We start from the raw sequence: 13,838 nt of genomic DNA, 5'->3' as shown, positions 1-13,838 counted from the left end.
ACACCTCCCATCCCCAAAATAAATTTTATTAGCTAATGTAATTGTAAATTATAAACATATTAAGGCATGCTCGTTAATTTCTACAAGTTTAAATTTGAAAATTTTCCTATAATATTTTTTCCTTTTCCTTTTTAGTCACAAATGCCATAATCACTATAATTTTCTTATTTTAGGAATGTTTGTCAAAAGTATACTTTTAATGATTTCTAATTAATAATAAAGAGGGAAAAAATCTGGATTAAAATTAAACGAGTCACTGTTAAGTTGAACGGCGTTAAAAACATTAAAACCAGTTCGATTGCCGCCAAAAAAGCTTAAAAATGTTTTTAAATAATCACGTTTTACATCCTCTTAGTTTCCTCTGGCAATCAAACAGGTTTTGATGTTTAAAATTTTGTTGCCTTTCTCGTTAATAATTCGTTCAATTTCGATAAGTTATTTTTTAATTGTTTAAATAATTATTTGGGTCATTAATAATAATTATGATGCCTACTATTCTTACTATATTTTGGAAATATTTTTCTTCAAACACATATATGTATATAATAGCTATTCATCACTGAGGACTCTATAAATTATATATATAATGTGCCTGTGGTGCATTAAATTGCATGAGTGAAAAATTAAATTTTTGATTCTAAGATATTGAAGAAACTATAACCAAAATGACCTGCTATTACAATTCATTTCTACATTTCGATTCAATTATAACATTTTTTTAACATTTTAGATTCCAATATAAATTTAAAATTGCTTTTATTTGAAATGTTTCTCAGTCTCAGTAATTCTCTTTTTTCTTTTATTTCCACTGTATTCAGCCACCATTTGATGGAGAAGATGAAGAGGAGTTATTCTCATCCATTACTGATCATAATGTTTCTTATCCCAAGTCCCTCTCAAAGGAAGCTAAGGAAGCGTTGAAAGGTGTAAGTATGAAACAGCTGACATGATTTCAGACAGGGTGTTCTCTTATCACCGGCCTTAATATAGACACTTTTAGATTCCTTGTCAGAAAATGATTTCTAATTGGTGGGTGCAAATTAAAATAGAAGAAAGACAAAAATAGTAATATCATTTGTTGAACTGCTATTGGCAAAGGGTGAGATTACAATCAGTGAAATTTTATTTCATTATGTCGTTGGAAGGTGCTCTAGTTTCTTTCAGCAATCAAACAAGTTTGACATTTTTAATCCCGTCTTCGTCGTTAAGGATGCGTAAAGTTATTATAACATTTCTTTCGTCGCAAAAGCCTTTATTTGCAGACGCCAAATGTAATTATTTTGTGTTATTACTTACTTTATATTTCCTATATAATTCAATTAATAATCTTCATTAAATTTTTAAAAAGAGTTTTGTTAAAAGGAGTTCATTAACTAATTAAAAGGGTTTCATGTTTAAAATTTCGTTGTTGAAAGGCTATTTTGAAACAATGACAAATCATTATAAAATAATATTTTTTTCTAAAAAAAATAGAAATTACGTTTTTTTACTATTCAAATCATATAATTTTTATTCAAATTGTATTTTTTCTTTATAAAAGAATTTTATTGTAATGCGCTATTAAGTGCTAAGAATATTATAAACTTTCAAAGCATTTTTGTGTATATAAACGTAATGAATTAATTTACTTAATAAGAATTGCGGTAAAAATTCGCAATAATATAAAAATTCCTTTTTTTTAACTTCTGACATTCCGTATATTTGCTTCTAAAATTGAACATCATGCATTAATGAAACTTTGCAGTTTCAAAATGAGAAATTTCAACTGTCGACAAGCAATTTTCAGAACTGCGAAGCTTCTTACATGCTATTTTTACTACAAATTTAACAACTAATAATCCTCAACACACATTATAAATGTCAATAATGTTTCCTTTTACGTTCTCCCCGGACATTTTTCTGTTCATTTTGACAATTTTAAAGTAATTTTTGAGCAGCAAAATATTATATTAAATACCCACAGACAACAGAGAAACAGTAACAGATTTTTGTTTGAGAGAAAAGTCTACGTGTAACGGCAGAGATAGCAATATATGCTGTGTTTGAATTAAGTAAATAAAAAGAAAGTTTCCGAGATAACTATCTCTATATTAACCAAAAAAAGAATGATAGTTAAATTGAATACCCTCAAACAATAGAGAAGCAGCAACAGATTTTTAATTGAGAGAAATGTCTAAGTATAACGGTAAAGTTAGCAACATATGCGCTGTTTGAATTAAGTAAGTAAAAAGATAATTTCCGAGATAGCTATCACTATATTTACCAAAAGGGAATGATAGTTTCTTGGAATTTCTTTTATTCACTATTTTAAACTTTGCTGGAAATACACAGAATAGCGGAGCAATAAAATCAGGTGCGTTATAAGGACTGCTCTTAATATTTTTAGAATCATTGTCAATATAATGACAAAAAAAATATACTTCAGGGGTGATTGTGAAGCAAAGGGAAAACCCCTAAATATTTTATGTTAAAAAAATTGATATCAAGATATCAATTTATATACCAAGCATGTTTCATATTTAAGATAATTTTACTGACTAGCATTTATAGTTAAATTACGCACTAATGAAGAATTTCACACCTTTGTAGTAACTAATGCAAGATAAACTAACCTCTTTCAAGAATCGCGATGTGGGATTTTAAAAACACCGAAATAGAAATTGCGGTATTGTAATTTTAAATTGCATAAATACGAATCACAATGCATAATTTTTTAGATCGCGTGAATACGAATCCCAATGGGTAGTTTTTATAATACGAATCACGTGAATACGAATCACGATATCGGATTTAAAACTAGTGTGAATCCGAATCGTGACATTAGATAATAAAAACACGTAAATACAAATCGCAATATTGGACTTTAAAATCACATGAATATGAATCACAACGCGTTGCTTTTAAATCAGGCAAATACGAAAATCGATATTAGATATTAAACGATGTTAGATATTAGATAGAATAAGAATCGCGATATTAGCAGATTCCAACTCAACCAAAAAATTCACCACACTAAAAGAATCAAATTGGCGGCAGAATCAATGTATAAAAATGTCTCGTTAATAGGATTTAGCAGAATGTTTAAAATTTCGTCTTATTAAGTTTTTAATTCGCGATTGTCTGTGGACTTGAGATACGCTAGATTCTATGAATATTCGCGAGAAAATCACAGGCCCAGTTTTTAGTTTCTTTAGATCCGGAAGAATGATACGAAAAACACGGAATACAATCACCCTTGATACTTAGAAACGAAGCTGCGAATTGATATTTGCGCGTGGAAGTGTCAAAAGCGCTATCGAAATCTAAAGAATCAAAAAGTTGAGACTGAAGGCTTGAAAATTTGTTTGCTTGCCAAGAGAAACAGAGAGAAGTTGAGTTGAGGTTATTAAAAATACTAAAGACGTTTCATCAGACAACCAACCAGATTTTTTATGTGTTTTTCTTTTTATCGTGCTTCCCTCTTTAGTGATTTGGCAGATTTTGATATTTATTTTATTTTTCCCTCGTCTTAATTAGCAATCTCTAACGGTGAATTTTTTTGTCTTCATTTTTGACAACGATTTTTAAAATATATTGCAAAGGTGATGTTAACGGAACACTCTGTTTTTTATGTTTCAATTTAGATGACAACATTTATTATATGTTTGTTAAAGAATTGAGTAGATTTACATTTTTAAAAAAAAAGACGTACTCTTTGAATTAAAAGAATTTTTTTTCAGATATTGTGTATGTTTTGTTTCATATCATTTTAAATATTTTTTTACTACATATTTTCATAGCTCCTGACGAAAAATCCGGAGAAGCGCCTTGGCAGTGGCCTAAAAGGTGAAGAAGACATTCGAATACATCCGTTCTTTAGAAGAATCATTTGGGAGAAAATAGAGAACAAAGAAGTTCAACCCCCTTTTAAGCCAAAAATTGTAAGTAATTTATTCTAAATTATTTATTTAAATTCTTTAATTCTTCAAAACCTAAATAGCATTATTACACATGATTAATTTCAATGTTTATCAAACAATGGTGGATTAAGATGTTATGCTTTTAACAGCGAAGATAGAATTGGTAAGCACAGCTTCTTGTCAGATATTTGGTAAAACATCGTGAACTTTTCAATAAATCGTATTTTTCCGTATTGCATTTTCTGTAAACTTATTGGAATTCTCCAAAGTAAAAATTTTTTAAAAATTGCAACTATCTAAGCAAAATTATGTATTATGTACTGCACTGTTAGAAATTTCTCGGAAAAATTGTTAAATAACAATTTATTTAATTATTTTGCGATATTCAAACAAAACAGTCAAATAACCATGAATAAAATGATATTCAAACAGTGAACTGTAAAAAAAACCATTAATTAACTGCTTTTATTTGCATTAATACGGTTAAATAATCAGAATTTTATTGCACCAACTAGGCCCCCTTATTAAACTACTTAGTTTCTTGCAGCTAGGTACATATTATAGCCAAGAGAGCTAATCTAAAAATTTCATCACTGACAGAACCTGGGTTCGAGTCCCAGCGTTAACACTATAATATTTCCTCAATTCCCTTAAACACATGAAGAGTTACCAGTGTCCTACACTCCTCAATTTGTGCCCCTGGACTTCAAGCTGAACAAAAAAAAAATTAATATTTCCCATCTCTTACTATAGGTGAAACAACCAGATAAACTACTTAAACCACCTTCATTTGATAAAACACAACTCAACCACCACCTTATTTCAATGCCAATCACCTAACGAAAAACCTAGCTTCAATGCCTAATTAACTTTTTTTTCATAGTTTTGTAAAACATGCTAGTTGTAAATGGTTAAAAAGCGTATAGTTTTGTATTTATGGTACTTTTTTAACAATTCTAGTTGTAAACTGTTCAAAACCGTAAAAGTAAAAAATGCTCTTTTCCTTAAATTTTACGGTTCGTCGAATGGTCAAACTATTGCCGGTTATTTAACCGCTATTTTAGAAAACAATTCTAACAGTGTAGCACATAAATCATTGTTTTATTTTTTGAACCATTTGTTTCAACCTTGTATCATTCATAGAACAAAAAATATTCTATCATGTTTTTATGCAATTAATAACAATCAAGTACGTGTATGTTTTTTTTTGTTTTATGTGTTTTAGTTTTTAAAACCTTTTAAGCTTTATTAGTTATTTTAGAAAAATAAACTTTCAAAGATTAAAAAAATATTTAAAATTGAAAAAATCCAAACGTTATTACATTACATAGTAAAGAGCTCTCTGAAATCTGCACAGTTTTTCTGTTATTGATGAAACAAGGTTGAAAAGTATCAGTGCTATCAGAAAGTGCAAAAAGAAAAATTCAATTTTTGGAAAAGTTTTGTGTCTAGTTTATTTAATATACCTAAAATGTATGAATTTCAAAATAAATACCAGCTATGTGAATTATGAAATTTATAATGAGTATCTGTTATTTAAATTTTAATCTATTTTTTTTTAAATAAATTATTAAATCCCAGACAATAGACCTTCTAAATAGCCAAATTCATTTATAATAAATTTCAAATGTGTAGGCATATATTGAGTACCACACTTTATGAAAAATTTAGCATTATAGAATAATTACTTTTACTTATAGAACTGAAAATTGGAATACACTTAAGCATAAAAAACTGTCTCAAATATGAAGTTTGTAGGAAAATAAATAAAAATAAGACATATCACTAAAGAGAAACAGTTTAGGGGATTCAAAACTATATGATTTTTCAAAATAGTTATATACAGTAGGGATCCGATTATCCGGAACGATCGGGACCATCGCTATTCCGGATAACTGATTTTTCCGGTTTTCTGAATCGCTACAAAAAGCCGTTTTTTTTATTGTTAAACCCAACTAAAAAAAATTTTTTTTGGAAATAATCTTAAAAAGAAGAAAAAACGATGGAGTAATACACTAATGATTATTTCCAAAATGATGGTAAAGTAAACATCTTTCAAAAAAGAAAGAAAAATCCTAAAATCATATGAGAAATTTTTTTTTTTTTTAAATGGCGGGAAAATTTATCGAATTTCGTTCCGGTTTTTGGTTTTCCGGTTTTCTGATTTCCGGATAACGGGTTCTGTACTGTAGTTGTATCCCTATAAGGTTAAAAACTCTTTCACTGAATACATACTGCGTTTCTCCTTATTTCTTACACTTTACTAACTTTAATTTTACACATTCATGCATTACTCACTGCTTTCAACTAACTATTGCTTTGCACACTAAAATTCTTTATTATTTGCTTTATTTGAACTTGTGACTAATCAGTAACTTTGAGTTAATTTGTTACACAATCATTATTCTATTTATTTATACATTTTATTAAATAGTACTATTTATAATATGTTATAATGTTTTAATAAAGCATGATATTTGTTATTTTTTAATCAAATAATATACGATTTATAAATTTATCTTTAAGAGTCTTACTGAAAGAATTTTGCAAAAGATAAAGATATTTTAACCATAATCTTATGAACTGGAATTTAAGTATAAATTTGAATAAGTAGTTTTTCTTAATGAAACATTTAGTGAATTTATTTATTTTTTAAGAAACTCCTCTTTAATTTAAGTTTATATTATTATTGCAGATTTGCGAAGTAAGTTTTTTTTAATATTTTCAATTTTTCTAAAGCTGGTTTCCTTACTGTTACATTTTGAGCTCTACTTCCTAGGGTTATGGCTTGTATTCTCTCTTATTTCACGATCTTATATTTTTCTTATTTTTTAAGTAAAACAATATCGAATGATCATTAAAATCCTTATTTATAAAGTTATCTTAAATAATTGAATGAAAATGTGTCCCAGTTTTTACTATTGAGTTCGAATCAAGGACTAAATTTAAAAGTATGGTTAGCAGTGTGACATATTTTGGACACTCATAGAAACCTTGCTTCCCAAATTTGCAAATATTGTACATGACATTAAGTTAAGTGTTAAATTTTAAAAAAATACGCAATTTTTTAAAACTATAAAAAAAATAGATTTTAGTGAATTATTTTGTATTAAGAACATTAAATATCATAATTTGAAAAATTGATTGAGAAATATTGTTATAATTAATCCTCTAACAAGGAAGATATCTAAATTGTCATTAGCAAATCAAGTAAATATTTTTCTATACAGTTCAATTTTTTTAAATTCAATTTTGAATCGTTTGAGAAGATGTAAAATATTAAAAAAATGAGTTTGGGCAAAAAATATTTTTGAAGAATTTCAGGAATGTCACCAAATGGTTAGGTAAAACACTTTAAAAGATTCTTGTTCTAATTTAACAAGTAAATTAATACTATAAAAACGCTTGTTAAGTACTGAACTAAGCAAATATTTTAAAATGTACAACTCAACAAAGAACTTTTATTTTAGATAAAAAGTTTTACATTGAAGCAAACTTTTACAGCCAGGCATTGCTTAGAAAGATTAATACAATTTGGTGTCACCTTCAAAAACTTAATTTTTTTGATAATTAATAACTTAATAAGTTCAAAATAGACAAAATAAGTCTAAGATATAATTTTTTAATCCAGATAAGTATTGGGGAAAACCAAAATCAGTCTAATGGCAAAAATCCTACTGTCCGACACTTCCTTTCTTATAAGACAAAATAAAATATAAAATGGCAATATTTATAAACTTATGCTTCGAGTTACAAATTATTTTTGATAATTAATATAGAGATTATATGCTGTCTGAATTTTAACTATTTTATTTAAATCGCATTTACACTAGGATTTTATTGTACTACTTTCTCCAAAATTTTAAATATTTTAAATTTTAGAAGAAAAAAATTTAATATTTTTCAACTTCATTATCTTGAATATATACGAAAAAATTCATGTTAAGGAATGGAATAAAAAAAGTTTATTAGTATTATTTTGCAAACTTTATTTTAAAAACATAGGTTGATGATTGACTTGTTAGATTACAAAAATTATTATTTAAAATGGGGAGAAAAAAAACAGATTTGCTAAAAATGTAAAAGAAATTCAGAAAAGTTTTAAAATACTTTTTGTTTTTAAAGTATTTATAGTCTGATAACATAAATGTTCAGGGTTTGCAATTACTTAAATAATGTTTTCAATTTTTGTTACAATTAGATTTCATTGCATTAACTGCATTGACCTCATCAATTTGATCAATATTGTGACATAGTGAATGTATAATTTTAATCATATTGATTATGTTTTATTATTGTGTAATTATTGCAAATTGCATTTTATTTTATTTCTTTTAATTATTCTTTTACTTTTGTGGCTTTTTTAAAGAAACATTTGGCAAATTTCTTAATCTTAATTTTTTTTAAAATTAACTGAATCATGCTAAGTTATTATTAAGTTTATAGAAATATAAGGAACCATTTATAGTTTTTTTTTTCATATAATGTATATTCTTAAATAAATATAAATCTGTGAATGCTTTTTTAGATAGTTCTTATGAATTTCTTAGAAATAAGTTTACAAATTATGATTGAATGCATTTTCACAAACTTATTGCACCTTTTATTTTCAAACAGTGAAGAATTTGTTATGTTCTCAGTTTTACAAAGATTTATTTTCACTTATGGCCTTCAGTTGTCTGTTTCATTTCATTTCGTCTAAATAATGCTAACTTACCATCATCGAATATTTTTTTAAACAAAAAAGTCCAGGAATCACAATTGAAACGGCTATCAATGAGTTCTGCCATATTCACCTTTTTCTTTTTGTGGATTGCGTCTATACTATAATAATATTGGATGACGCACTTTTTCAAGCTTAGGAGTAAAAATCGATTGGAAGTAGTAACCCAACCCGAAAGTCTGAAGGCGAATTTTAACCCCTTGCGCCACCTGTGCTTAGCTTTATAAGGTCAACCATCCATATAAGTTGGTGTCTGAAACACGACAAGTCATGTTTGACCACAAATGAAATGCAGTTTCCAAAAACTGCTGAGCTTTTTAAGGTCAACCATCATATACTTTGATGTCTGAAACACGACCAGTCACGTTTGGCCACCAATGAAATGCAGTTTACAAAAACTGCTCAGCTTTATAAGGTCAACCATACATGTATGTTGATGTCTGAAACACGACCAGTCACGTTCGGCCACAAATGAAATACAGTTTCCAAAAACTGCTGAGCTTTTTAAGATCAACCATCCATATACGTTGGTGTCTGAAACACGACCAGTCACGCTTGGCCACCAATGAAATACAGTTTCCAAAAACAGCTGAGCTTTTTAAGGTCAACCATCCATATACTTTGATGCCTGAAACACGACCAGTCACGTTTGGCCACAAATAAAATGCAGTTCGCAGAAACTGCTCAGCTTTATAAGGTCAACCATCCATATACGTTGATGTCTGAAGCACGACCAGTAACGTTCGGCCACAAAGGAAATACAGTTTACAAAAACTGCTTAGCTTTTTAAGGTCAACCATCCATATACTTTGATGTCTGAAACACGAGCCAGTCACGTTTGGCCACAAATGAAATACAGTTTGCAAAAACTGCTTAGCTCTTTAAGGTCAACCATCCATATACTTTGATGTCTGAAGCACGACCAGTCACGTTTGGTCACAAATGAAATACAGTTTACAAAAACTGCTTAGCTCTTTAAGATCAACCATCCATATACTTTGATGTCTGAAGCACGACCAGTCACGTTTGGCCACAAATGAAATACAGTTTACAAAAACTGCTTAGCTTTTTAAGATCAACCATCCATATACTTTGATGTCTGAAGCACGACCAGTCACGTTTGGCCACAAATGAAATACAGTTTGCAAAAACTGCTTAGCTCTCTAAGGTCAACCATCCATATACTTTGATGTCTGAAGCACGACCAGTCACGTTTGGCTACAAATGAAATACAGTTTACAAAAACTACACCCAAATAAACATTAACCCTAATTTGAGGATTAAAACATGAAAGTAGGTTGTTAAAATCGTTTTTTTTTTAAATAGCATATCCGTTTTTTTCTATTATTGTTATACATAAGATAATTTCTCTTAAGGCTACCTATTTTGTAATTCTGAGAAACATAACTGATACTTCACTACATTTTTCTGCTTTCTTACATTTATGTTAGCATTGCATTGCAGCTTATTCTTCTTTGTTTTTTCTTTTCTTTGCTGCAGAAAAACCCACGTGCGGGTGAAAATTTTGACCCCGTCTTCACAAATGCCAAAATTACTCTCACACCCACTGACTCATCCGTCATGGACAACCTGAACGGGAACGAGTTCGCCGGCTTCACTTATGTCAATCCCTATTATGTGCCAGTGCTGCCCAATGATCCAGAACCTTAGTTTAACAATTAAAAAAGCTTCAATTTTTTTTTGTTAAGTTATCCTATATTGTTATAAAAAAAGAAGTATTTAATGTTATAACTTTGAGTCCCAGGATGTTGAAGTGAACAAAATTAGACCAGCAACGTGGGGGAAAGCTCAGGAGGATATGAAATATGAAGGGTGTTCCGACAAGAACGCCCTTAATATGTATTTTTTGAATAATTATCGAAATTGATACAAAAAGAATACACTTGGAGTCGCAAGTTAATAGTTAAAAGTCGAAAAAGCAAAAATTATATCGAAATCTGACAAATTGCATTAGAGGAAGAAGGGTCTAATTAATATTGAAATAAGGTTAATTGGAGGATGAAACTTGAGGGTGGTTTGTCTTGAAGCTCATTCTTCAAACAATTAGAATTATGTTGCTGTTTATCATGTTCGCCTTCCTGTATCGTGATGTGTCAGATTTCGATAGCGTTCTGTTTTTTCGTAGATTAAATACTAATTTGTGACCCCTCAATTGTGGATGCTTTTTCGTTTTCATTTTCGATAAGGATTCTAAATACAATTAAAATGCATAATATGTAATATGCATTCCATATAAATACATTTATTTAATGTAATAAAATCTACATTTTAAGGGTGATCTTTACTTAACACCCTGCATAAAGTTTTTTTAATTTTATTTTAAGTAACTATTTATGGTTTTTATGTGAGTTTATTTTCAGTGAATCTGGTAAATTGTTGAAACTAAATTTTCAAATTTGCTTTGAAAATTAAAGATGACTTGTATGATAGAGTTTGAAACTATCTAAAGCTCATTTTTATAACAAAAACAATATTTATTTATTTTGTACCATTCAAGTATGGTAAACAGGACTTGATTATCAAATGAACGAACGGGGCGCTTGCGTCCTTTTTAGAAAGCATCTGATTCCTTAAATGTGTGATAGATTTATTTTTTTTATTTAAATTTCTGAGAAAATCTTTGCAAAAAAATTATCTATTTGATAAAAGTGTTAGAAAAGCTGTTCATTATGATATTAATATTAAAACTAATTGTGACTAAACAAATCTTGAAAAAGAAAATTGAAAAATGAGATATATTTGTAATTGATTCCTGACTTTCCCTTACATCAAACGAAGAGCTTTCAATTGATGGATTTTTTACTTTTTAATTGATCTGAAATATGCTGCTCAAGGTCATAAATTGTTGTGACAGGGTTACTACAATATTGTCTATGCAATAATCCATCGAAATTATGCGATATTAGTTATTAGACTAACGAAAAAAATTGCACTTCTCTTTTGTTTTACTTATATCAGTCAAATTGGTCAGATTTTACTTCATTACCTGCTATATAAGTTTCAATGCATAATTTTATAATTCAATTCATTATTTTGTAATATATTTTCAATACATTATTTTCTGATTATAATAGATAGACATATTTTCAAAGAAAAGTTATTCAAAAAATGTGTTCAGCGTTACGCGTCTGTTAACAAAATTTTGCAACAAGAAAAATTTATCATTCTGAAAAGTGTTAAAAGCAAATCAAATTTGTTTTCAAAAAAATATATTACTTTGAAGAAAAATTATTAAATTGTTTTAAAATTAAAGTTTCAGTTAGTTTCTTCAAAAATGCGGCATTTTATAGAACATAGATTTGTGAGTACCCACACAGCACTAATCATCACAGAAATAGAACAAATAATTGAAATTTATATTGGGCGAAAAATATCTGCTTTCTAACGACCATGATTTTCTCTTATGATTTCTTTGCTCTCTCAAAGATAAGTTTAATTTCCATTAAATAAATCAGCAGAATATTATTTCATTCGTCAAATATTTTTGCAGTATTTGTGAAATATTTCAGAAAAAATATTTTCTTAAAGTATATCAAAACATTGCAAATGATTTCCAGTACTGTGATGTATAAAATGATGCGTCCATGTCTGCTTATCCCTTGTCTTACACACACAATTTTTATTGAATTTATTTTTCATACTTTTTTCATTATTTTGTTTTAATTTAGATCAAAATATGCGAAAAATATTTACCATTTTAATAATTTATGGTTATGAAATAAAGTATTAAACACCTAATTTCTACTAAATCTAAATTCGTCCAAACGCAGCTCCCTCCGAACTATAATTTTTCAAATTTGCATTTTTTGCAGATATTTAGAACTAGCAGAAACAGTTATTCATCATAGAAATTTCTTTAATTTACGAAATCAATTATTGATAAATTTTTGAGTGTGAATGAAAAAAAATTTTTTTTTTCAAACTACATATTTTGGATTTTATATTTTAGTACAAATATAAATTCAAGAGTGTAACAGATATTTTTTGTAACTTACTGTTTTTTTTTCATTATTAAAAAATAACAAAATATATTTTTTCTTGTAATTAAAACATCAGAATTATTTATATAAATATTTCACAGGTATCCCATCTGAGTCAAAGGGTTAATAAATTGTCTTTACCAAAAATTTTAAGCGTTTATAGACTCTGAATGGAGGAATAGCTATCAAATTTTTAAAGATGAGATCTTTCTCTCTCTCATAGAATTGTATGCTTTGTAAGAATGAGCCGTTTTTCGTGAAAGAAATGTTAAATATTTCTTTATAAGACACTAATGTTAATGTTAAAGCAATTTTTATAAAAAAAAAAGAAACTAATTTATACGGATGATATTAGCTCAAAGCTTTTAATTTGCAAAGTCAATTGTTGATAAATGTTTAAATATGAAAAAAAAATTTCAAACTAATGCCTTGTATTACAAATATAATTCTGATCATCTAACTGATTTTTTAGTAACTATTTGAGGAGTTTTTTATAATTGAAAAATATCAAAATGCATTTTTATTTGTAATTAAAGAGTCAGGAAATATATATATATAGAAGGGACACTAGTGTTCCAAGTGCATCAAATGATTATTAGAACCCTAACTAGTATTTTAGAGCACAAAAAATTAANAAATTAATCAAAATTATATGAGAAATCGCGTTTAATTCTCTGACTGGAAACAACTAGTCTCAAGATGAAAAAAAATAATTATGCTTGCAAATGTTTCAAGCATCCTTCTTAATTTACTTTTTAATTAATTAAATTATTTAAAATTTGATATCCAGAACAGGATTGTATTACATTATTGATTTTATCCCAATGAGGCATGGAAACTTAGTGTTTAGTATTTATAATTGAACAATTTTTGCATGAGCCATATCTTATAAATGCACAGCAACGCATCATAATATATGTCACCATACTGGAAATCAATTGAAATAATTTTGCAGCGTTTTTGTGAGGCATTTTAAAAAAATTACCTAAATAAAATGTAATAGTACATTTAAAATAGTTTCCACTTCTGCAATGTAGAAAATATATGTTGTTGTCTATTGGACACCAAACTAAAAAATAAACAAAATATAACATTTGATTCAAAATTTTAAAAAAATTACCTTTGACGACACAAAATTAAAAAATATATATCATTTTGAATTCTTTGATATAATTTGGAAATTTTAAAATGAAAAAAAAAATCTCAAAAATGTTT

The 13,838-nt window shown here is 27.7% G+C and overlaps 1 protein-coding gene across 2 annotated transcripts in view; it reads left to right on the top strand.

Moving 5' to 3' along the window:
- The window catches only part of LOC107449617 (protein kinase C, brain isozyme), a 170,748-nt gene that overhangs the window by 127,012 nt on the left and 29,898 nt on the right, over positions 1 to 13,838 (top strand). The window contains exons 14-16 of one of the 2 annotated variants that reach the window (XM_043040694.2): positions 819 to 926; positions 3,780 to 3,920; positions 10,123 to 11,364. In XM_043040694.2, the coding sequence (XP_042896628.1) occupies positions 819 to 926; positions 3,780 to 3,920; positions 10,123 to 10,293 (420 nt within the window). In that variant the 3' untranslated portion in view covers positions 10,294 to 11,364. Of the gene's footprint in view, positions 1 to 818; positions 927 to 3,779; positions 3,921 to 10,122; positions 11,365 to 13,838 lie in introns of those variants that run through there. The other variant, XM_043040695.2, reaches the window with a different exon arrangement.

Source organism: Parasteatoda tepidariorum, chromosome 5 (assembly GCF_043381705.1).
Source record: "Parasteatoda tepidariorum isolate YZ-2023 chromosome 5, CAS_Ptep_4.0, whole genome shotgun sequence".
In the NCBI taxonomy this organism is placed as follows: Eukaryota; Metazoa; Arthropoda; class Arachnida; order Araneae; family Theridiidae; genus Parasteatoda; species Parasteatoda tepidariorum.
This window is presented reverse-complemented; position numbering and strand designations above follow the sequence as displayed.